The sequence below is a fragment of the Portunus trituberculatus genome, chromosome 45 (assembly GCF_017591435.1).
Source record: "Portunus trituberculatus isolate SZX2019 chromosome 45, ASM1759143v1, whole genome shotgun sequence".
Taxonomy (NCBI): Eukaryota; Metazoa; Arthropoda; class Malacostraca; order Decapoda; family Portunidae; genus Portunus; species Portunus trituberculatus.
Window position 1 is genome coordinate 11,136,515 of NC_059299.1, and position 26,138 is coordinate 11,162,652.

The following is a 26,138-nucleotide window of genomic DNA, read 5'->3' on the forward strand; positions in this document are numbered from 1 at the left end:
CATTTCATTATACAATTTTACCCATACTGTATAATGCACAATACACTTCAGTAACAGAGACTAAACATCATGAACTGGTATACCTGGGATGAAGGCCCCACAGTAATTACACTGTTTCTTCATTTAGGATTTATTTATTTTATTTATTTATTTATTTTTTTTTTTTTTTGTATGCAAGAGGAAATGCTGCCAAGGGCAAAGGCATGGAAATAGCTCTAACCTATTAACTTCCAGGGATTGCATATTTCTTACCATTTATAAGCAAATATTTTCTTAATTACAATCTACACAATGAAGGAAGTAGCAATGCAGTCAATGAACTTAATCTATGCAAACTTAACCTAGCATATTTCCTAGTGATAGAAATGCTAATGTTATTTCAATGTTACCACTTTAACCTTTCACATTTACAATGCCACTGGGCTATCTTATTGAATAATCAGTATTACTACAGTCATACACCAAAAATCAACATGGCTTTTCTCACCTTTCTCATCTTAAAGAGCTTCTCATTCTGAGTAATTTCAACCCATACATATCCATTGCAAATTGCTGCTTCTTATGTTTTTGAAAGAATGAACTCACTATATCAGTAGTGGGAAGCAATGCACCCACATGTGGGAAGGACAGGTGGGCAGTGAGGCACTGTGGTTAGGTGTGTTCATTTGTGCGTGCACATGTCATATTATTTGCACAAGTACAAGCTATATCACAACAATTGGTTCTTTTGTTTGAACATGAATCCCTTGCCAATAAAAACAATATAAAATTAACTCAGCCAATCATAGCGTCCTATTTCATTGTGTGGCAAGAAAAGCAACTCAATTTGAAGTATTTGAATCCATCTTACTTAGATGTCACTATATATGTGTTATGTGTAGTGTGCACTATTACCAGCGTATTCATCAGTTTTTTAACTATAAGAGGAGTAGAGATTTTTTAAGGGAACATTGTTCTTGCCAGTGCAGGGAAGGAGTATTGGTGACCCATAGGCAGGAAGGAATAGTCAAATCTAGAAAAGTAACCAGCTTAGTAAATGCAAAGAATAGTTTAAAAGTGTATTACATAAACTGTAGGAGTGTTTTGAGTAAGATAGATTTGCTAAGAGGAGCAGCTTGTGTTGAAAATTTTGATATAATTGCTTTAACAGAAACCTGGTTAGATATGCCAGGGAAGGTGTTTGATCAGGTGAAAATTGATGGTTATACACTTTTTCATAAGGACAGGGAAAACAGAAGAGGGGGAAGAGTGGCCTTGTACGTCAAGGACACACTGTAATGTTGCATAAATAGCAGAATTCAGACAGATAGCAAAACAGAGTCTCTAGGGTAGATATTAAGGATGGGTCTCAATCAGTAGTAATGGGTTTAGTGTACAGGCCACCAAATGCTTCAGACCAAAAAAACTCTTCCCTATGGGAGGAAATAAATAGAGCAGCCAGGTACAGTAAGGTATGAGTGGTAGGGATTTTAACTATAGGAATGTTGATTGGAGCTTGATGGTGGGTAACAGGGAAGCAGATGAGTTCATTAAGGTCATACAGGATAATTTTTTAAAGCAAGTCAATTTAGAACCAACGCGGGGAAATAATATTCTAGATTTAGTTCTGACAAACAGGGAGGAGGCAGTTACACAGGTGGAGGTTGGAGGCCATTTAGGTAACAGTGATCACAAAGAAGTAAGGTATACATTGAAATAGCATGAAACTTTTAGAAAACAAAACAAAACAAGAGTACCTGACTTCAGAAAAGCTAATTTCGATGGATTAAGGGAGTATTTACAAATCACTTGGCAGGGGCAAGGCAGATCTGGTCAGGTAGAAGGAAGGGAGGACCAGGGAAGAGCGGGGAGGTGTGACGTTGGGATGGGGCGGAGAGAGAGTGAGGCGGAGGGGGAAGGTGGGAGGTATCCCAGTCAGCTGAGGATTAGTGAGAGCTATACCGAGTTCCTACATAAAATACGTGATGGTCAGATAGCCAAAATTCCTTATAAAACAAAAAAATCATGAAGCAACGATCCTAAGTGGATGACAGACAGACTAAAGCGGTGCATAGGGCAAAAAAGGAATATATTTAAGAGGCTAAAGGCAGGAGATGAATCTTTAAGGCCACTATACTATGAATTAGTAAGATCAGTTAAGAGGTTAACGAGGAAAGCTAAAAGTGAATATGATTTGAGGGTAGCCAGCCAAGCAAAGACGAACCCTAAGGGACTTTTTTCAATTATATAAGATGAAAAACAGAGAAGAAATAGGTCCCATAAGGACAATAAATGGTGAAATGGTTAGTTCTGCGGAATAGATTAGTAGAATTATAAACAAGTATTTTTTAACTATCTTCACCCAAGAGAACACACAGGAAATCCCAGATAGCGATGAGGTATTTAGGACAGAGGATAGTGAAAAGTTGACAGATATCCTTATAATTAAGGCGATGGTAGAGCAGGAGATAGATAAACTAAAGAAATTCAAGTAACCGCGACCTGATGAAGTTTATCCAAGGGTTCTAAAGGAATGCAAGGATGTTGTAAGCGAGCCTTTAGCGGCACTTTTTAGGATGTCACTGGAGTCAGGTGAGGTACCGATAATGTGGAGAGAAGCTAATGTGGTTCCCATATTTAAGAAGGGGGATAAAACCCTAACGTCTAATTACAGGCCTGTCAGCTTAACTTCAGTTGTGGGTAAACTAATGGAATCAATAATAGCGAAAAACATTAGGGAACACCTAGACAAACACGGACACGGCTTGATAAATCACACAGAACATGGATTTACAAAGGGGAAGTCATGTCTTACCAACTTGTTGAGCTTTTATAGCAAGGTTTATGAGGCGACAGATAAAGGTGATAGTTATGACATTCTAAACTTAGATTTCAGTAAAGCCTTTGACAAAATACCTCACCAGAGGCTCTTAAAAAAGGTTAAAGCACACGGTATAGAGGGTAGAATATTAGGCTGGATTGAAGCATGGTTAGATGGCAGGCGAAAAAAGGGTAGTAATTAATGGTTCGAATTCCGAGTGGGAAGAAGTAGTTAGTGGCTCAGTTTTAGGGCCATTATTATTTCTAATAGGTATATATCAACAACTTGGACAGTGGAATTAATAGTGATATCAGTATATTTGCGGACGACACAGAGATAGGTAGACGAGATTAATTAGGTCCGATTCAGATGCCAAGGATTTGCAGGTTGACTTGGATAGGATGAAAGAATGGACAGATAGATGGCTAATGCAGTTCAATATTAACAAGTGCAGGGTGCTGAGTGTGGGTAAAGATAATCCAAACAATAGGACCACAATAGATAACGTGGCACTAGGAAGTTCCATGTATGAGAAAGATTTAGGAGTCATAGTTAGCTCTGATCTCAGTACAAGGAAGCAATGTATCGAGGCCAGAAATAAGGCGAATAGAGTATTAGGTTTCATCTTTAGAAGTGTTAAAAGCAGAAGTCCCGAAGTAATACTAAAATTATACTTGGCGCTGATCAGGCTACATCTTGACTATGCAGTACAATTCTGGTCCCCACATTACAGGAAGGACATAGCTCTGCTGGAGTCAGTGCAAAGGAGGATGACTAAAAAGATACAGGGAATGAGGGATATTCCCTATGTAGAGAGACTGAAAAAACTTAATCTGCATTCCTTAGAGAGACCTAGGTTAAGAGGAGACCTGATAGAAGTATTTAAGAGGTATAAGGGTTTTAACAAAGGGAACATGAATGTAGTTCTTAGGATCAGTAGCAGGGCCAGAACCAAAAATAATGGGTTTAAGCTTAAAAAATTCAGGTTTAGGAAGGAAATGGGAAGGAACTGGTTTTCAAACAGAGTGGTTGATGAGTGGAACTGTCTCAGTGGGCATGTAGTCAGGGCTGAGTTAATAGGGAGCTTTAAAAGAAGGTTAGATAAATTCATGGATGGGGAAGATAGATGGAATTAGGTAGTTTATGCACACTGGGACTGCCTCATATAGGCCTGGCGGCCTCTTGTAGCTTCCCTCCTTTCTTATGTTCTTAAGTGTCCCAAGTACCACAAAATATGCCAATACAGAGAAGACAGCCAGAACATTTGGATATGCACAGGAAGTTACATTATCCCCAAAACTAGAAAGTGCAGGTTCTGTGTTTACAGCTCAAGTGACACAGAAGGAACATTTTTACAGAACATGTCTACCTCCTTGGAAAGTGGTCCTGTTTATTAACAACTAGTTAAGTTGGCACTGGGGCCACAAAACAGCAATGAAGTTTCTGGAAATATTACCAAGCACATCCATAGACCGGTGCTCTTTTTATAGCGAAGCAACAGACTTCTGGTTCACCAATCAGGAGGCTGTTCATGGTCCAGGAACAGTAGTGGAAATAGACAAAGCATTCATCATGTACCACAGGTACAAGAGAGTATGGGCACTGTCACAAGTTTAGCTTTTCTGGGGGAAAAAGTGAATCTCCAGAAGAGATGTTATGTCACAAGTGAGCCCAGTGGATCAGGCCGAGCAGTGTGACAAAGACTTGGAGAAAAATAAATTCACCACAGGTCGATAATTATTAGTGATAGCTGGGGAGCTTACAATAGGTTTGAAAAGCTGGGCTACACCCATCATAAAATCAATCATTCTGAGAACTTTATAGACCCATTAAACATTTATTGTCACTGGAAAGATGTTAAAAGAGTGGGTAAGGCAGCCCGGTATACTGAGATAATATCTGTATCAATACCTGGCCCAACACCACTCTGTGAAAGCCCACAAAGACAACGACACACTGCTACATCAGTCTTTTTCTCCAGGTTGCCAAACTCTGTCCCCCCCACCCCTAAGGCAGCCAACACCAACAGCCAAGAACTGGGGCTGCCAATAAGGTAACATCATATGCATTTCTAAGCTGTTGCAGTAAAAGTACAGAATAGGACCTCCCACTTTTCCTCCATCCCATCCACCCACTCACCTGCCCCAGCAAGCTTGAGGGACTGTGGGGAATCGGGTGTTTTAGGGGGGAGGAGAGAGCCAAAAGAGGTGTGATATGGCAATCAGGGGGAAAAATCTAAGGACAAAATTCATGGATAATATTCACTGAAATCATCATAACCTAACATAATAACTTGCTAGCCAGGGGGCTGCACCCCCAGACACTTCCCTAAACTATCATAACCTAACCATCCACCTAAACTAACCTTACCACAAACACTAACCCAGCTTAACAAAAATGCAGATACTAACCAAAAATACCAAAAACCAAATAGCAAAAGCCAGTATTTTCACGAAAACCTAGGGACATTCCCAAAATTATATGGGCTTGAAAATGTGTAGAATAATAACATGTAATTTAGCTACTCGTAGGTTTAAGGTAAGAAGTACCATGGTACACGCACTAACTTGTATACCTTCATACATGATTGATCACTGCAAACTTAGATTCTGCAGGCACCGGAATATTCATTTAATTGTTAAGGCCTTACAAAAGCCGTCCCCACATTAAAAAACATCACCACAAACATGCATAGTACGTACTTTATCATCTTGCATGGTTGTTTCAATGATTAAGGTGCCAGTCTTTGCTTTTTCCGAAATGCGTTATGAGGAGATTATCATTATCATTTTTTATTTATTTATTTATTATTATTATTATTTTTTTTAAAGTTTGCAGTCTGTGCTGTAATGGTAAGCTTCGTTTTGCCAGGGCCGGGGGACAAACAAATAGTACTGATTTCGGACGGAAACGAAGTGCAGATTCGTTCAAAACAAGTCGAAATCTACTACAAAACAAGTTTCATACTCACGCCTGTGAGCGTCTCACAGGACATCGCCAGGGCTCATAGGGCCCCTCCAGGGGAACCTGGCAGCCCTCAACAACAACAAGTTTCATCCTGAAGTCAGATTACAACGTAACAAGGCAAATTTACCGAACAAACCTGACTGGTGGCTTGCCCTGCACAAGCTAGTCACTTCAATCACCTCTGACATTGCTGCCTACCGTTCACAAGTTAACTCAACGTTAATATGGCTAGCCCAGACACTAGAGCAAATTGCCTGAGCACTACTGAGGTAGCTCGCATCTGCGGGTACGCCAGTCCACTGGCTAATTTGTTTTGGAAGAGTGAAATTGTGTAAGGCATCCTGTGCACAACAAACAGGTAAAAAAAAAACAATTCAAATGAAGCCATGCACATACGCACCAACTGCTTTGGACGACACCACGACTGACTTACTACCAAATAAACCGAAACAACAATACTGATGACTAGGTCGCTGTGCGACTGATACAGGATAACCTAGATGGGCCCTGGTGGCCCTTTGTTATCCTATTATTTATGTTATGTTATGTAACTTTCGAGAACAAGAATTACCTTCAAAAGGAAGAATTCAAACACAGCCTACCAAGCGGCGCCACTGCTGTAACTGATGTTGCCAAGTCGACAATCCCTGAAACAACTTTGCCAGATCTCAATATTCCAGCTAAAAAATATACATAAACATTTCTTGCCAAAATTTTCAAATATTAAGAAATATCTGAGAGATAATTAGTGTGTGCCTTGGAGTGCGATATTTGCAAACTTTGGAGACACCGTACGTGTGGAACTGGCATTTCCAGAGATACCTACAGATCTATTAACAGACTTCTTAAGTCCGGTGGTCAATATGACTGGATTTGTCCAGACTGTGAGATGTATAATGAAACATCCATGCCATCTGGTAAGTGTATTTAATTTCACTGTGTTAGTGTTATAAACATTAAGAAAAAGAAGGTCACTGATTGACTTATAATTGCTCTTCTACTTTATACTGGAGAAGACGGGATGTTGGCTAGAGGCAGTAGAGGAAGGAAAGGATTTAGGAGTAGTGATAGACAGGACTATGAAATTTTCAAAGCAATGTTTAGAAGCAAGAAATAGGGCAAATAGGATCCTGGGTTTTATAAATAGAAATGTTAGTTATAAAAGTAAGGAAGTGGTGCGTAGCTTATATAATTCCTATGTTAGGCCCCATTTAGAGTATTGCATACAGGCCTGGTCACCCCACTATAGGCAGGATATCAACATGTTAGAAGCAGTTCAGAGAAGAGCAACTAGGATGATACCAGCTTTGAAGCGCCTGGAGTATAGAGATAGATTAAAGGCATTAAACATGTTTTCATTTGAGAGGAGATGTATAAGAGGGATATGATAGAGTTATTTAAAATGTTCTCAGATACAAACTACATAGATGTGAGATCTTTCTTTACCTTAGAGGAGGGAAGTAGGACTAGAAATCATGGCAGGAAGATTAGAAAGCAAGGCTGCAGGTTAGATATAAGAAAATATTTCTTTAGTCATAGGGTGGTAGACTTCTGGAATGCATTGCCAGAGACGGTTGTAAATAGCACTAGTTTGACAATGTTTAAAAACAGATTAGATAAGCACTTAAATTTATTAGATTTATAATTATGTATAGCGCTGCATGATAGTTCTTATAAGAAATTTACTATATTTAAACAAGACATGATCCCCATGTATGGGGATTACAGATTGTAGAGGAATTCGATGTAGGACTTAGCCCTGTTAATGGGCCAAATATTTAGAATTAGTATATAATGTATGTGTACTTGTAAGTGTATTGTGTACTTGTAAGTGTATCTTTAAGTACTGATGACGAGGTCGCTGTGCGACTGATACAGGATAACCTAGATGGGCCCTGGTGGCCCTTTGTTATCCTATTATTTATGTTATGTTATGTTTATGTGCGTCGCCGTCTGGGAAAGTGAAGATCTGGTTCTTGATAGAAGGTAAAAGAGGTCCATACAAAACAAAACACACTCAACGTCCAAAACGTCAGTCTCTACTTTCAGACAAAGAATGAGAAGTTAAGCATGGTGAGTCAGTGGGTAGGTCGGCTAGGAAGTGCAGCAAGGATGAGAGCAAGTAAATATGAAGTGCTGCGAGAAGCTTGGAAGAGCGTGGCTGTTCCGAGCATCATGGATGTGATTGCATGGAATGAAAGTAAACTAGAAAAGTTAGAAATAGGGCAGAATAGAGTTACAAGAATGGCACTAAATGCACCTAGATATGCAGCAGTAGAGGTCCTTAGGGGAGACATGGGTTGGAGCACTTTTACAGAAAGGAATTATAGATGGTCTGAGTCCCGCAGCAAAGTGTGCCAGCTGTGTGACGTGGGAGAGGATGAGACGGTGGAGCATGTGGTGCTGGAGTGTGTGAAGTATGCCAGAGACAGGTATGACATGATGCGAGTGGTGCTGAGGGAGCTGGGACATGACAGAGTGGAGATGACAGGAAGGGAATGGATGGTGGTGCTGCTGGGACTCTGTGGGGAGACGAATGAAAGGACGATTGAAGCTGTAAAAGAGTTCCTGGAGAGAATGTGGCGTGCTAGATGCAGGAACTAATGGTGTGAAAGATGGTGATTGCCCTCTTTGTTGTTTGTGTTTCTTTTTTTTCTCTTATTTTTCCCTACAGGCGCTGCCGATACAAAGGCCTGACGCAGAAGAAATTCTGCGTCTCCTGTAGCATCAAGATCAATATCAAGATCAAGAAGTGTTGTCTTCTGCTGACAGGGAGCAAAGTTAGGAGGATGTGGCTGTTTGGAGATAGCCTGGTGAGAGGAGTAGAGAAAGAGATATACTCCCTGTCGAAAGGTGGGTATAGAGTGATGGACAAAAGCAGACCAGGGGCAACTCGGACAGCAGAGACACACAGGACACAGAGCACAGAACTCAGCAGACAATCAGCCAATCAGAGCGAAGAAATACAAGCTCCAAGGACACTTCTACATTGTCCTTAGTTGTACATGTGTACCGGGGTTCCCCGCTTGGCGTGAACCCGCCCTTGTACTACTTCTTTATTCTTCTACTGTATTTTCTCTTCGCCCTTAGCGTCCGCCGAATAGGTCAAGGTGAACCCCGCGGGCATTGCCTCAAGGGGGGCCCTCAGAGGGCTGCCTTAAGCCTGTTCGGTAGGTCAGGCAACCACTTGGTCAGGGTTAGGCGCGGGGTAGGGCCATCTCGACGGTTGTTAGCAGCCGGTTGGTCAAACTGCCCTGCATAGGCAGGCTCCTTCCATATTTCTATCCTGTATTAGCTGTGGTCTTGCGTCGGGCTTCGGCCCCATTATAGGACATATTGTACTGATATGTAACAACCATGCCTCGTGTGAAGATCAAAGCGACGGACCCCAAGGACCCAAGACTGAAAAACTTTCTCCTAGAAACTCTAGCAAAACACGACATATATATAACAAAACTGATTCCTCTCTTTGATGGATTTGTTATCATAACCGGCAACGATCAAGATCAAGACAAGCTCTTCAACCCCAGCACAACAGAAGACCTTCAAAAGAATCACCTCTACCCACTGATTCCACCAGAATTAAAAGCAAACCGTTCAGTAATCATTCCTAACGTAGACAACCATATCTATAAAAATCAGGAAAATGAAATAAAGACTGAAATTGAAGAAAAGAACACCTGGACAGCTAACCAAGTGGACTCGGTTTTCAAGTTTCCTAACTCACGTATACTCAAAATCACATTCAAACAAACAGCAATAGCTAAAAAATGTCAAACAAACGGCCTAAGAGCTTTCCAGATGAGCATCCCCTTCCATAACATTAAACAAGAATTTTTTTACAGTATCCAAACATGCTTTAAATGTTATGAAATAGAAAAACACAACACCAACCAATGTCAAAAGCCAAACAAATTCAAAGTATGCAGCGAATGTGCCAATCAAGGACACACATGGAAAGAATGTACCAGCCAACATAAAAAATGCCTTAACTGCGACGGAGATCATAGAACTCTCGCAGCAAAATGCCCAAGACGGAAGGAAGCAATAAAAGAAAAAAGATCAAACAGCCAACATAACAACATGACATACAGCCAAGCCACACAACACCAGAAATACACCAACACTCCACCACCACCACCACCACCCCAGAGCACTGGAGACACCTTTGCAAAGATAATAACATGTGTAATACATGCACACACGATCAACATGGCAAATCCTGGAACATATGAAAAGGAGCTTAATAATATGTTAAAGTTGAACAACCTGCCTACCATTAAAGCACCAGTAAACCCTCCATCACTGAAAATTATCACAAGTGCCGCCCCTACACAGACAACTACCTCAAGCAGCGACACCACAAAAAGCACAAATCAACAAGGATTGAACACAAACAACATAAACTCCACCAGAGCCATGGAGGAGGAAACAGTCGGCATAGAAGTAGAAAATGACACACCAGCAAAACACACAGACACTGTTACAAAAACTCTTTCCAAAGACATTGGCATCATAATTTACACACCAGAGTCCACTGGATGGCCTAAACAACAGCTCACTAAAACAGACCTAATAGAAGCATTAGAAAACAGGAAATATAAACTCACATTTACAGACAAAACATACACATACTTCCAGATCATACAAGGCATAATGGACGACAAAATAACACTCGAAAAGTGCTGGGAGAAGGTAGCAGATGATCAATTCAAAAAGATAAGACACGGCACAAACATAGAAAGAACACCACCCCCAAGAAGAGAAAAACTACGTAAAAACTCATTCTAAATCTACATTCAATACGAAACTTAAGATAATACAACACAACGTCCTACAGTGGAAAAATCGTAGACATGCACTCTACAACACATACAGACACATAGACCCAGACATTATTCTCATAAACAGCCACTGTCTCCCAAACAGCACACCATTAAAAATAACAGGCTATAAGACATACCAGAAAAACACATTAGAATCTCCCTCTGACGGAACAGCAATAGCAATAAAACGTCATATTAACCACAAGATAATAGATCATTATATATCTGACCTTATTGCCATCAAAGTGGAAACAAGCACTGGACCAGTTATTATCTCCACCTTATACCAACCACCCTCTCGTGACTATCTTCCAACTCCAGACTTCACTGCTCTTTTCCGAATGAACCTACCTGTATATATGATCGCAGACCTCAATGCGAACCATCAAATTCTGGGCTACACATATACGAATAACAAAGGACGACAAATCAACACACTAATACAACATAGAACCATGCAACACGTAGGACCTCACTTCCCTACCTTTTATACTAGAAATAGAGGAACAACACCAGACATAGTTCTAACAAATTATAAAACATACCATAACACACACGTCATGCAAGGCCCCATCACCACCAGCGACCACATGCCAATTATCATGACTATATCGACAGCACCAATTCCAATTCCGGCTCCTCCTAGGATAAATTACAGGAAAGCTGACTGGGACAAGGTTAAAATGAAATAGAGTCAAGAATGGAAGTCCCAAACTTAGATCAAACAAACATTGAAGATATTGACCAGGCAATAGAAACTTGGTACACTATCATAAATGAGTCAATAAAAAAACATATACCGATTACACATTATAAACAGCTACCAGCTCCAAAACTCACCCATAGCACAATATCCATAATGATAAGTTATAATGAACTACGGGATCATGCAGCAGTAAACGGATGGACAATACAACATTACAGACACTTTAAAATTTTACAGGCACTTTTACAGGAAAAACTAATACACGAAGCTAACAAAAACTGGAACGACACAATAAAAAAAACAGCAGACATCTATCATGATCCACAAAAGTTTTGGAAAAAAATAAAAATTCTCTGTGACCAAAGCACTCCAGAACCTGACTACATACTAGATGACAACAACATAAAACTCTACACCCCAGAACAACAAGAAAAGGAACATAGAAAGATATGGGAGGAAGTTTTGGAGAGAATGAGAACGACTCAGACAATGATAACGAAGAAGATGAACACGCTTATGAACATGCAAACATACATGAATTCCTGCTAAATAATGCTCACAGAATCACTCCCTACAATAACTCTGACCACTCTCGCCTTAATAACACACCACTAGACCATGTTATAACCACGGAAGACATAAAACACACAATAAAACGCACAAAGAACACAGCCCCAGGTTCAAGCAACATAAGTAAGCTTGTACTTACCAACCTTCCAGAAAAAGCAATACACACACTATGTAATATATACAATGCCGCTCTATCTTCAGGATACTTCCCAGACATCTGGAAGAAATCCATCATAAAACTTATCCCAAAACCTGGCAAAACACCGCACAAAACCGCAAACTATAGACCAATATCTCTTCTTGAAGTGCCAGGTAAAATTTTTGAAAGAATTATTAACTCAAGACTGAAAAACTTTTTAGAATTTAACAACAAATATAATAACAACCAATTTGGATTCAGATCCAATAGAGGTACCCACCAAGCCCTAGCATTGATAACGGAACAAATAGCTCAGAATAAAAGTGATAATGGCCAATGTCAAGTAATTCTAAGAGATATTTCAAAAGCTTTCGATAAAGTATGGCATTTAGCGCTCAAATACAAGATTTTACAGCTAAACATCCCAACAACAATAGAAAAGCTACTATGTGACTTCCTTGATGACAGAACTGCCCAAATAAAAATAAAAGATCACACAGGCCAAGTAATACACATACAATCAGGTGTACCTCAAGGAAGCGTCATCTCTCCGACTCTCTTCACAATATACACCAGTGACATCCCCCATCCTAGGCACGGAACCAATATATATTATGCTGATGATATTACACAAATCACAGGGTACCCAGGAAAGTCCAAAAAAATGCTGAACCTAATTACAGAACGAGAGATTAAAACAATCAACACTTATGAAAAAGATGGAAAATTAAAACAAACTTAAATAAATTCACTCCATTACATATAGCAGTAAAAAACACTATTCCTCTTACAATAGATGAAAATTACATAGACTTCTGTAGAGAAGGCACAAGTTTGGGCTTGATAATTTCAAACGGTTACATCTCACACGTAAAAAATAGGAAAATAAAAGCAAATATGGCACTAAATAAAATCTACAGGTTAAAAAGTCTACCGGAAAAAATAAGAACCCACCTGGTCAAAGCACTAATTCTTCCAATTCTACAATATCCCCCTATCCCCTTACATGCAATAAGTGATACCCAACTAAGTACACTACAAAAGGTACAAAATAAGGCTCTCAGATTCTCCACTCAACAATACTACCCATACACAATGACAACAGAAGAAATACACATACATACCAACACAAAACCACTAAACATTTTCCTACACGAGCAAGCACAAAAAATATGGTCATCTCTGGAACACACACAGAATGAGACATACCTACAATTAATACAAAAGAAAGATAACACTCGAAAATGCCACAGAGACTATCCTAGCAGTCTGAAAAAAATACAATTTAACATCATACCAAAATACAAATAAGGAAGTTTTACTTACCATCTCACTTCATCACTACTCAAACCAATACTTAAGCTCTTCTGAAGAGCAATGGACCTGGGGAAGTTCGGGTGAGTCGTCCTCTGCCTCACGCCCTGAGTCGCCTGGGTGGGGGGGCTGTCAGAAGCGGGGTGGCTTCCCGCGGGTAGCTTCTCCCCCAGGTGAGGGGTGGTGTCTACCAGCTCTACCAGCATGGCATCTGGCAGTGGGGGGAGGAAGATGACGCCGTGCACCCTAGCGTCCACACTCAGCATTTCGGAAGGAAAGCAATGAGTGCTACATAATTCAATTCTCACACAAACCGAGTCCCCAACCTCTGATCTGGGCCCTGAGTCGTCGGGAGGGGGTAGCTGAAACCGATAACTGGAGCAGCTGGGTGGCTCCCCCGGGCAGTTTTTCTCCATGGCGAGGGGTGATCACCCCCAATGGTACTGCAGCCACCCGGTAGCGGACAAAGAGCTGGAAGGACTTGATAAGAGTGAGTGACATCACTAAGTATTCTAGAAAGAAAATGCACTAATAACCCTCATATTTGTTCCTAGGAACCACCACTGACTTCTTGTTGTTAGACTTAGTTATTGTTTGGTAGGGTAGATGGGTTTTGTCAGGGAAAAAAAAAAAAAAAAAAAGGTAGATTAGATGAGATTTTTACAGAGAAATAATAAATTAATTATCTAACAAATGAAATAAATAAAAGATACTTACCAACACTTACCTTTGGGAATCTTCATCTCATGACCAGATGACCTGAAAAGGAAAAGAAAAAAAAAAAAAAAAAACCCTTATATACACACTCCAAACAAAGAAACATCCAACATAATACACACATACACACTATACATGCACAACAACGCCAAATTAGCACTATACACATAAAAACCCTAAAACATATTCATCCACGCAAACAACAACATATAAAAACATAAATTCTTCTAGGTTGGGACGTCTAAACCTAGCACCAGCGATGAATGATAATCTAGCCTTAACAAACCATTGTAAAATTAGCAACGTGGCATGCCCACACACTTTTATCTCTGACTTTACTTCATTATTTCTCACTATTTCCTTCATCTGTACAACCCCTTATATCGCTTCATCCCACTTATCTGTTACATTCAGTTCAGTTCAGACCAGGGGCCAATATTCGGGGCATCCGTGAGGCGGTGATGAGCTCCCTTCACCAGATGGAGCCTGAAGACCTGGTGGTGGTAGAGGGAGGAGGAAACGGGCTGGAGGATATAGGAGGACGAGAGACAGTGAGAGTGATGGAGGAGATAGTCAGAGTGGTGGAGCGTAAAACACACAGGAGGCCCCTGGTGATGTGTATCCCTAAGAGGAGGGACAAGGAGGGTCAGGTCTTTGGCCGGGAGAGGAGATGGGTGAATGGAAAGGTAGTAGAAAGACTGGAAGACTGGAAATGTGATGGGATGCAGCTGTGGGAGAGGATGGACTGGAGGCAGGTGTGGACACAGGATGGCGTACACATGTCCACTATTGGAAAGGTGTGGGTGGCCTGGAACTTGGTGGAGTGGGCTCAGCGTTGGGAGGAAGGCAGCAGGGAATAGGACAGAATCCAGAGAGAAGGGGCAGGTGTTTGTATGAGAGAGGAGGACAGAAGCGTGAAAGAGAGCAGGTTACCGAGAGAAAGGGAACCTGCGGGAGGAGAGTGTGTAAATGTAAAAGGAAGAGGAGGTACCCACAGGGCGTCAGGATGCATGAGGATTGGGTGTGTGAATGTGAGAGGATGGGGCACTGGCAAGTTTGAGGATTTATGCAAGGAGCTGAATGAATGGAGCTTGGATGTGGTAGGTATCACGGAGACTCACCTGCGGGACGTGGTGCATATGGAAGGAAATGAGTTTGTCATGATAGGGAAAGGGCGTAGAAAACAGGATAAGTTAGGAGGAGGCGTAGCCTTGCTCCACAAAAAGGTGAGGAACCTGAGAGTGGAAGAGCTGGACATAGGAGACAGTGCTGAGAGTGAGGACGTGCTAGCTGTTCGAGTGGAGTGCAGGAGTGAAAGTGGCAGAGCTGAGAGGATAGTCGTAGTGGTAGTGTATATGACAGTGGAAGGCGACAGAGCAGTTAGGAGAATGGCAGAAAATATAGTGTTTTGAAAAAGATTGCAAGAGAGTATGCTGGAGAGAGAGTGATTGTTATGGGAGACATGAATGCCCACATAGGTATGTTAGGTGAACAAATGAACAGGAATGGTGAGATGCTGGATGAGCTTGTGAATGAGGTGAGTTTGGAGAATCTCAATGAGACCCTGGCTGAAGGACGAGTGACTTGGAGTGGGAGGAACCAGGAGTCTGCGATTGACTACATGCTAGTGAATGGGAGAATGCGTGAAGTTGTTGACCGCATGTGGATTGATGAAGATGGGATGATTGACATAGTCTCAGACCATAACATGCTGGTGTTAGAGTGCAAGTTGAATGGAAGAGATGGAACAAATGCCAAGGCCAAGAGGAAAAAGTGGAGATTGAGAGATGTAGGATGGGAGAATTTCCAGGTGGACTTGAGTGAGAGGAGCTGGGAGGATGAAAGTCTAAGCGACGTGGATGAACTGAATGATAGATTTGTAGAAAATGTGAGAAATGCAGCAGTAAGCCAGATAGGGTATGCAAGAACAAGTGCCAGAAAGCATGCATGTAGGCCGTGGTGGAATAATGAGATCAGGGATGCTAGGAAGGAAAGGAAGAGACTGAATAGGATGTGCAGACAGTTAAGAAAGAGGAGACATGAGAGTGAGGAAGCTGAAAGGGAGTACCTGAATGCATGGGCAGCGTATGTGAGTCAGCAGCGAATGACGAAGCGAAAGATAATGAATGCTAAAGTTACAAGTGAGAGAAGTGTGATTCAGTCCCTTAGAGAGAAAGGTATGGAAGGTGGGCGAGAATGGTATAGATTCCTGAGGGGTGAGGGGATGCCTGACAGTGAGAATGTGGAGAGCCTGAAGGTGAATGGGGCAGTGGTGACTGATAAGGAAGAAATGAGAAGGGCAATAAAAGAGTTTTGGGAAGAGATTGGAGGTGTAGGTGAGGTCTTTGATGTGGATGAAGGACATGTGTCACTGGAGAGAAAGGATGCAGATGAGTTGAATGAAAGGATCAGCAGGGAGGAGGTGGAGAAATGTGTGAAGAAGCAGAAGAATGGGAAGGCAGCAGGGCCGGATGAGATACCGTATGAAATGTACAAAATGGAGGAGAAGTAGTGATTGATAGGATGACTGAGTTGTTCAACCAGGTGTGGGAGGAGGAGAGAGTGCCGAGAATGTGGAATGAATGCAGGGTGACCTTGTTGCATAAGGGAGGATATAAGAGTAAGAATGAGTTGAGGAACTACAGGCCGATTGCGTTAGTTAACACAGTAGGCAAAGTGTTCAGTGCGGTGTTGAATGAGAGATTGTGCAAATGGATTGAGAGAGTTGGAGTGTTAGGCGAAGAGCAAAATGGATTCCGAGTGGACAGGAGAGCAGAAGACAATCTGTTTGTGGTGAATGAATTGATTGAGAGAAAGAAAAGGGATGGTAGCAAACTATACTTAGGTTTCCTAGACATAGAGAAAGCATATGATAGGGTAAACAGAGAAATGCTAGGTAGGGTGTTAGAAAAGATTGGGTTAAGTGCAAAGATAGTTAACATAGTGAGAAGTATGTATGTGGATACAAGAGCTAAGTATAAACTAGGGATATAGAGACAGACTGGGTGAAGAGTGAAAGAGGAGTTAGGCAGGGTTGCATATTATCACCAACCCTCTTTAGCTTATATACAGAAGAATTGGCTGCTAGAATGAGGAGAATGAATGCAGGTGTAAATGTGGGAAATGATAAGATAGGTGTGCTCTTGTATGCAGATGATGTTGTAGTCATGAGTGAGTCGGCAGAAGAGCTACAGAGTATGCTTGATGTAGTAGATGGGTATGGAAGAGATTTTGGAGTGAGATTTAGTAGTGAAAAGAGTAAGGTAATGGTTGTGAATAGGTCAGAGGATGAGAGGAACCATGTGTGGAGATTAGGAGTGAATGAGGTGCAGCAGACAGATGAATATAAGTATCTGGGGATGTGGATGAGTCCGGATGGCTGTGTAAAGATTAAGAATGAGAAGATAAGTATGGCAAATCAGTGGGTAGGTCGTCTAGGAAGTGCAGCAAGGATGAGGGCGAGTAAATATGACGTGCTGCGAGAAGTTTGGAAGAGCGTGGCTGTTCCGAGCATCATGTATGGTATGGATGTGATTGCTTGGAATGAGAGTGAACTAGATAAGTTAGAAATAGGGCAGAATAGAGTTGCAAGAATGGCACTTAATGCACCTAGATATGCAGCAGTAGAGGCCCTTAGGGGTGATATGGGTTGGAGCACTTTTAGAGAGAGATATGTGAAAGCGACCCTAAAGTATAAGGCTAGGTTAGAACGAATGAATGATGCAAGGATAGTGAGAAAAGTGTTTCTGTGGAATGTCAGGAGTAGCAAGTGGGGAAGAGGTGTGTCAGGCTGGTAGCAAAGAGTGGGTTAGTAAGTAGTTGGGTTTTCAACAGGTAGAAGGAAGACATTTAGAGAGAGACTGGAGTATGATTGTTAGAAATGGAGAAGGTAGAGAATGGGATGTAAGGAAGTGGAAGAGTGAGATAGACAGAGTAGTGAAAGGTGTGGGACTGGATGACTGGAGAAATAGGATGGAGCAAAAGAGTACCTTGGTATGGTATAGAGAGAAAGAGGCCCCAATGTATGAAAAGTGGTATGACGGAAGCCTGGGTGGTGATCTTCTCTTCCGAGCTAGGGCACAGTGCATGGATGTGAATGCAAGGAATTATAGATGGTCTGAGTCCGCAGCAAAGTGTGCCAGATGTGTGACTTGGGAGAGGATGAGACAGTGGAACATGTGGTGCTGGAGTGTGTGAAGTATGCCAGAGACAGGTATGAGATGATGCAAGTGGTGCTGAGTGAGCTGGGGCATGACAGAGTGGAGATGACAGGAAGGGAATGGATGGTGTTGCTGCTGGGACTGTGTGGGGAGACGAATGAAAGGATGATTGAGGCTGTGAAAGAGTTCCTGGAGAGAATGTGGCGTGCCAGATGCAGGAACTAGTGGTGTGAAAGATGGTGATTGCCCTCTTTGTTGTCTGGTGTTCTTTATGTTCCCTACAGGAGCTGCCGATACAAAGGCCTGACCCAGAAGAAATTCTGCGTCACCTGTACCATCAAGATCAAGATCAATGAAGATGAGACGGTGAGGAATGTTGTGGATGCCGTGAGGAGTGTGGAAGGCAAGGGCATGAGTGTGGCCGTCGTGGGTGTCATGCAGAGACCCAGGGAAGGCCCGTTCTACGAGCGTCTGAGAAGATCCACCAACAGAAGACTGCAAGAGGAGCTGCTGAAAATGAAGATAGAGTGGATGAAGGAGAAAAAAGGCAAGCTGAGCTTCATTGACATGGACGGCGTGGTAGACCGGTTCAGCTTGTATGAGAAGGACGGTGTGCACCTGAACGACGCAGGGACTGCTAGGATGGGTCGACGGCTGTGTGAGTGGGTGAGGGCGAGGTCGCAGCAGCCGATGGACCAGTGACAGGAGACGACAAAAGCATGCCAGGAAGAAGACACCAGCCAGGCAATTGAGAGTGTGAGGATTGGATGCATGAATGTGAGAGGATGGGGTGTGGGTAAGTTTGAGGATATTTCCAGGGAGCTCCAGGAATAGAAGTTCGACATAGTCGGGCTTACAGAGACGCATCTGAGAGGTGAGGTACAAATGGAAGGATGTGAGTTTGCTATGATTGGGAAGGGACATAAGACTCAGGAGACACAGGGAGGGGGCGTAGCCTTTCTCTATAGGAAAGAAAGTGGACTGAAAGTAGAGGAGGTTGGTGTGGGAACGTGTGAGAGCAGTGAGGATGTGTTGGCAGTGAGAGTGGAGTGCACAGATGGTTGGGGCAGAGTGGAGAAGATGGTTCTGGTGGTGGTGTACATGACTGTCATGGGTGAAAGAGCTGAGAGGGAGAACAGGAGGAAGTATGACATATTGAAGAGAGTTGTGAGAGAACATGGAGGAGAGAGTGCTGGTGATGGGTGATATGAATGCACATGTAGGAATTTTGGGAGAACGTGTGAACAGGAATGGTGAGATGCTTGGGGATTTTGTGGATGAAATGGAGTTAGAGAATCTGAATGTAACTTTGGCTGAGGGACGTGTGACTTGGGAGTGCAAGGGAGCAGGAGTCAGCGATAGACTATGTGTTGGTGAATGGAAGAATGCGTGAAATTGTGTCACACATGTGGATAGATGAGGATGGTATGGTGGATATTGTGTCTGATCACAATATGCTGGTTGTGGAGTGCCTGTTGCATGGTAGGAAAGAATTGAAAGTGGTGAGTAAGAAGAGAAAGTGGAGACTGAGAGATGTAGGGTGGGAAAACTTCCAGGTGGACCTGAGTGCAAGAAGCTGGGATGATGGAGGTGTACATGATGTGGAGCACGTGAATGAGAGACTGGTAGAGGATGTGCGGAGTGCTGCAGAGAGCAAGATAGGGTATGTGAGAGTAGGAAGAAGAAAGAAAGTACAGTAAGATTGGTCATCTCGCGGTAAATTGGTACTGGACTATCGGCCGTGAGATGAAAAATCGCGAGATGAACGATATTGAAATACATGTAAATAGCATAATTGGTTCTTAGGTATGGTACATGATCATCCTACAACTCGAAATAACCGTCCAAAAACACAAAATATTTTGCTGAAAATTGTTCATATAAACGAGGTTATGCATAATCTGTATGTTAATAAACAATATTAAACACTTTTCAACATAATAATAAAGGTTAGAATATTTTTCTACTTACGTTACGAGAGTCTGTGACTGGCTTGAGTGGCCTGGCGTGGTAGTGGTGGGGAGCCGTTACTACTGGCTACTTGCTCCCTCCTCCACTGTTTGTGCATCACCCCCAGCACTGAGTGCAACCTCTGCTTCAAAGCCATCAAAATCCAGAGCGATGTCATCTTCCTGTAAAAGGCCCAGCAGGTCGTCGACATCCTCTTCATCTTCATCTGGTTCTGCTGTTACGTTAGCCAGAGCATTGGCAGCCTGTGATTGACTGAAGTATCCTGTGATCAGTGACTGGTGGCGAGCATTAACACGAGACATGTAGAGGTCTTTATAAATGTTCATCACTTGATCAAGAGATGGCCGTAATATGCTGCGTGGATATGGGCGCCTGTCATATTCCTCCAATTGTTCAGTCAGCCGTAAGAAGGTGGTGAGAATCTCCGTCAGTTGCTTAGTTGTCGGTTCGCCTGACTGAACATTTTGCTCCTGCTGTCCATCCTCTTCAGGATCATTTTGAGCTTCATCTTCCTCAAGCATCTCCTCAATAGTAGCCTCCTCTTGATGGATACCAATAATTTCTTGCAAGTCACTGGCCTCCACAGCCGAAAAGCCAGGTGCAGGGATCAGACGTGCAGCTTCTACAGTCTGCGAGAGTGTGGTGGCTTCCTGCTGGCACTCATGCACAGCTGTTCCGACCTCACCTAACAAAAACTTCCAAGTGTGTAACACTGTAGCTTTGTTTATTTTCTGCCAGGCCTTCACAATGCAGTCAACAGCATCCTTAATGTTGTAGTTTTTGAAAAACTGGTTCACAGTTAACACTTCTCGGGTCTGAGATGGTGGTGGGTCTGAACTGGTGCTGGCGATCGGTTCATCGGGCTCATCCTGGTCACGTACACTTAGCTCAGCCTCAATCCTCTCTAGTTCTTGTAGCGAGTCAGTCTTGACACACATGTCATCATAGAGAGACTGATAATAAAAGAGCTTGACGTTGCAGATGAACTCTTTATCAAGAGGCTGTAGAAGTGGTGATGTATTAGGCGGGAGGAAGACAACTTCTACATTAGGATGACGCCCTATTAGGAATTTACCATGCCCTGGAGCATTATCCATATATAGCAGCACCTTGAAATCTAAATTCTTCCTCTTGCAATAACTCTGGGCATCAGGGACAAAATGATTGTCGAACCAGTCAGTGCACAGTGCCGATGAAAGCCTTCTTATTACTGGCCCAATAAACATTAAGCTGGTTCATATTGCAATTCCTGTATGCTCTAGGCTTAGCAGAGCGATAGATGACTTGGGGCTTCATCAAACAGTCGCCACTTGCATTAGCTGTGAATAAAACAGTAATGCAGTCCTTGGAAGGCTTTACACCCCTAGCTTGTCTTTCATTCTTGGCGATGAGGGTTGATTTTGGTGCCCGCTTCCAGTAAATCCCAGTTTCATCACAGTTAAAAATCTGGTCACGGCTGTAACCGCCTTCAGTCACAAGACGTTGAAAAATCTCTTGAGTAAGTTCTGGCTGCTTCCTCATCTGTTGATCTGCTTTCACCATGCTTCAGGGCATACTTAACTTCATATCTTTTCTTAAATGCTGCTAGCCAGCCTACAGAAGCCGCAAAATGGGGTGGAGGGTTAACATTTTCTTCGGCACACTGAATCAAAGTACAGCCGTGCTTGTGATCTTATTGCAGGGCCAGAAAGATCACCCTTCTCTCGATCCCTTCTGATTACCCATTCATTTAGGTAATGTTCCATGATTGCAAGCAATCTGTTGCGCTGTGAAGTATCAGCCAGTGTGCGTGCTGAGGGAAACCGAGAAAACACCTTCACGGAAGCAGCCAAGTTTTCTTTATTTTTGCGCACTGATCGTACTGTTGATTCAGGACAGTTAAACTTATGCACTATGTCACATGTTCTTGCACCATTGTTCATCATCTGAACCATTTCTTTCTTTTCCTGGAGAGTATATTTTCTGAGCTTCACTCCTTTCGATATTCACGCTTCTCCGACCACGTTTTCACCAGAGTTTCCACCACGATTTCCGCCAATACCACTCACAGAACTCATGTTCCTTGTTATTTCAAGTTATTGTACTGCCACTAGAATGTTTTCACTTTAACAACAAAAGTAAATATGCACCACAACACAACAAAATTGCAAAATTGTTGTTGACCCAGCTTCTGCCCTGATGTGACTGATCCAAGTCAACCATTAAACTGGCGCGCCAGCCTATGCGCATGCGCGAGATGTTCATTTACCACTGCTAGATGGCAGAAGGCGGGAAATTTGAAGTAGACGCGAGATGCTAAATTCGCGAGACTATATTACGCGAAATGACCGTTCATACTGTATGTAAACCGTGGTGGAATGATGAAATCAGAGAGGCTAGAAAGGAGCGAAAGAGAAGGAATAGACAGTGTAGGTGGCTGAGGAAAAAGAGGCATGAAAGTGATAGGCAGAGAATGAGTACCAGAATGCATGGGAAATGTATGTAAAGCAGCAGAGAATGACAAAGCGAATGATAGTGAAGGCCAAAGTAAAGTGTGAAAGGAGTGTGATTGAATCTTTAAGAGAGAAAGGCATGGAAGGTGGCCATGAATGGTACAAGTTCTTGAGAGGTGAGAATATGGCAGACAGTGTTGGAGTGGAGAGTTTGAAGGTGAATGGTGAAGTTGTAACAGAGAAGGAAGGAATGAGAGAGGCAATCAGACAGTTCTGGGAAGAAGTGGGTGGTGTAGGTGAGGTGTTTGGTGCGAGAGAATGATGTGTGACACTGGAGAGAAGGAATGCAGATGAACTTGATGAAATGATCAGCAGGGAGGAGGTGGAGAAGTGTGTGAAAAGGCAGAAGAATGGGAAGGCAGCAGGGCCAGACAAAATACCATATGAGCTGTATAAGAATGGAGGTGATGTTGTGATTGGCAGGATGACTGAGCTTTTTAACCAGGTGTGGGAGGAGGAGAGGGTGCCAAGAATGTGGAATGAGTGCAGGGTGACTCTGCTGCATAAGGGCGGACACAAAAGTAAGAATGAGTTGAAAAATTACAGGCCGATCGCGTTAGTCAATACAGTAGGCAAAGTGTTCAGTGCGGTGTTGAATGCCAGATTGTGTAAGTGGATTGAAAGAGCTGGAGTATTAGGTGAGGAGCAGAATGGTTTCCGTGCAGACAGGAGAGCTGAGGATAACATGTTTGTGGTGAATGAAATGATTGAGAAAAAAGAGGGATGGAGGTAAATTGTATTTGGGTTTCCTGGATATAGAGAAAGCTTATGATAGGGTGAATAGAGAAATGCTAGGTAGAGTCCTAGAAAAGATTGGGTTGAGTGCCAAGATAGTCAACATAGTGTGTAGCATGTATGTTGATACCAGAGCTAAGTACAGTTTAGGAGATATAGAAACAGACTGGGTGAGGAGTGAGAGAGGAGTTAGGCAAGGATGTATTTTGTCACCAACCCTTTTCAGCCTGTACACAGAGGAGTTAGCAGCAAGAATGAGGATGAATGCAGGAGTGAGTGTGGGGAATGATAAGATAGGTGTGCTTCTTTATGCAGATGATGTAGTGGTTATGAGTGAGTCAGCAGAGGAGCTGCAAAGTCTGCTGGATGTGGTTGATGGGTATGGAAGAGATTTTGGAGTTAGGTTTAGTAGTGAGAAGAGTAAGGTGATGATTTTGAATAGGTCAGAGGATGAATGTAATGCAGCATGGAGGTTGGGAGAGAATGAGTTGAAGCAGGCACAAGAATACAAGTACTTAGGGATGTGGATGAGTCCGAATGGGTGTGAAAAGTCAAAGAATGAAAAAATAAGCTTGGTGAATCAGTGGGTGGGCCGTTTAGGAAGCACGGCAAGGATGAGAGCAAGTAAGTATGACGTGCTGAGAGAAGTGTGGAAGAGTGTGGCTGTCCCCATTATAATGTATGGTATGGATGTGATTGCATGGAACGAGAGTGAAATTGACAAGTTAGAAGTGGGGCAGTGTAGAGTAGCTAGGCTGGCACTAAATGCACCGAGGTACACGGCAGTAGAAGCCTTAAGAGGGGATATGGGATGGAGCTCTTTTAGGGAAAGACTTATAAAAGTGACACTTAGGTACAAGATTAGGCTTGAGAGAATGGATGATGCAAGAATAGCAAGGAAGGTGTATCTGTGGAGTGAAAGTGGAAGCAAATGGAGAAAAAGGTGTATGAGAATGACAGAGAGGAATGGTCTACAGGTTGGGTGGGCAGTGAGAATGGCTGGGGTGAATCAGAATGAGCTGGAATGGGTCATGACAAGAGGAGGCAGAGTGGGAACAGAATGGGATGCGAGGAAGTGGAAGAGTGAGATAGACAGAGATGTGAAGAGTATGGGACTGAATGAGTGGAGGAATGGGATGGAACGAAAGACTATTCTGGAATGGTACAAGGTGAAAGAGGCCCCGATGTATGAGAGGTGGTACGATGGAAGCCTGGGTGGTGATCTCTTCAAAGCTAGGGCACAATGTATGGATGTGAATGCAAGAATGCAAGGAGTTACAGGTGGTCTGATTCCCGCAGCAAAGTGTGCCAGATGTGTGACTCGGGAGAGGATGAGACGGTGGAGCATGTGATGCTGGAGTGTGTGAAGTATGCCAGAGACAGGTATGAGATGATGCAAGTGTTGTTGACTGAGTTAGGGCATAATAGGAACGAAAGAGTAGAAAAGACGGGGAGGGAGTGGATGGTGCTGCTGGGACTGAGTAAAGAAACTAATGAAAGGATGATTGAGGCGGTGTAGGAGTTTCTGGAGAGAATGTGGCATGCCAGATGTACAGACGGTTAGAGCAAAGGACCCTGTTTCCTTTTTCTTCTTCTTTTTTTTCTTTTTTTTTCTGTGTGCCTTTTTTTGTCGTCTACAGGAGCTGCCGATCCAAAGGCCCGGCTCAGGAGTGATCCCGAGTCGCCTGTAGTATCAAGATCAAGATCAAGATCATCTGAGAGGTGTGGATTTAGGTCTGAAGTGCTCCTGTTGAATTTTCGGTTGTATTTGCTTTAACTTTCTAAGAAAATGTTTCCCCAAATTGATTATTTTCTTTGGAACTTCACGGTGGATTAGAAAAACAGGAGGTGAGACTAATGTAAGTTTCTTTTTCATAGTACTAAATTTATACTCATGGCATGAATTTAACCTCATTTTGTACTTAATTCTATTTTCAAGCATTTATTTAATTATTTTTCAGTATTATTAGAAGACTAGAATGTGTCTAATGTAATATTCTTGTAACATGATGCAATAAGGATAACTCAGTGTAGTATCGGGAAGACTTATAAACTTAGGGTAGAGTTCAGGTCGTAATGCTAAGTTTAGTCTAAATTATGGGGCCAGCAGATGTACTTACCTAGCTAACCAGCTTGCCTATGTTTTTTTTTAACACGGTTCAGTGTAATTTATTCGTAGTAAAGGAAATTCGTTCAGGAGGTAGTTCCAAAAATTTTTGGTGGCGTCACTGACTCACTTAGGCCGGTGTTCTTCCCTGGAACAGGTGAGTTTGCTGGGTTCTGTTATATTTGTTGAAATAAGGGATGAACACTCCCATGTAACATGTCCATATCATTTAGTATTACTTACATTGTCATGTGATAAAGTTTTTGTTGTGTACAAGTCACTTAGGCCGGTGTTCTTCCCTGGAACAGGGTCAAGGCCATAATCTTGTCAAGTATCTGGGAAAAGCGTGCTAGTTTTTCTTTGTTTTTTTTTTTGTCTAGGTTAATAACAAAGGATATTGTGAGTGTCTGAGCAAATCATATATCTACCTCAGTGTTCATGAACTGGTGATATATGTACCGGCCAGGTGGATGTAGATCTGAGACAACTCTGTGTCAAATTCATGCCAAAGTTAGGGTGGTGTGTGTGCTGAAAGGATATTCCAAGTCGAGGTCTAAAATCACGCCAGAAAATTTCTCAGTATAACTTCTCTTGTAATTTTTTTTTAATGAGTCAGCTCTATTTTTATACCAGT

At 42.4% G+C, this 26,138-nt stretch overlaps 2 protein-coding genes across 7 annotated transcripts in view; one reads left to right on the plus strand and one right to left on the minus strand.

The window, feature by feature from the left end:
• The window catches only part of LOC123519221 (signaling mucin HKR1-like), a 153,986-nt gene extending 140,063 nt beyond the window's left edge, over positions 1-13,923 (minus strand). Inside the window, exons 1-2 of one of the 6 annotated variants that reach the window (XM_045280343.1) lie at positions 13,649-13,923; positions 13,335-13,533 (exon numbers count right to left, since the gene is read on the minus strand). Coding sequence is in view for 2 of the 6 variants with exons in the window: in XM_045280339.1 (XP_045136274.1) it covers positions 5,895-5,955 (61 nt within the window). In the remaining 4 variants the exon portion in view is untranslated. Of the gene's footprint in view, positions 1-5,894; positions 6,149-6,338; positions 6,539-13,334 lie in introns of those variants that run through there. The other 5 variants (XM_045280342.1, XM_045280341.1, XM_045280344.1 and 2 more) reach the window with 5 other exon arrangements.
• LOC123519223 lies at positions 8,520-15,215 on the plus strand. Its single transcript, XM_045280346.1, has 2 exons — positions 8,520-8,653; positions 14,469-15,215. The coding sequence occupies exons 1-2, from the start codon at positions 8,557-8,559 to the stop codon at positions 14,897-14,899; spliced, it is 528 nt and encodes a 175-aa protein (XP_045136281.1). The 5' UTR covers positions 8,520-8,556; the 3' UTR covers positions 14,900-15,215.
• Positions 15,216-26,138: the final 10,923 nt, after the last annotated feature.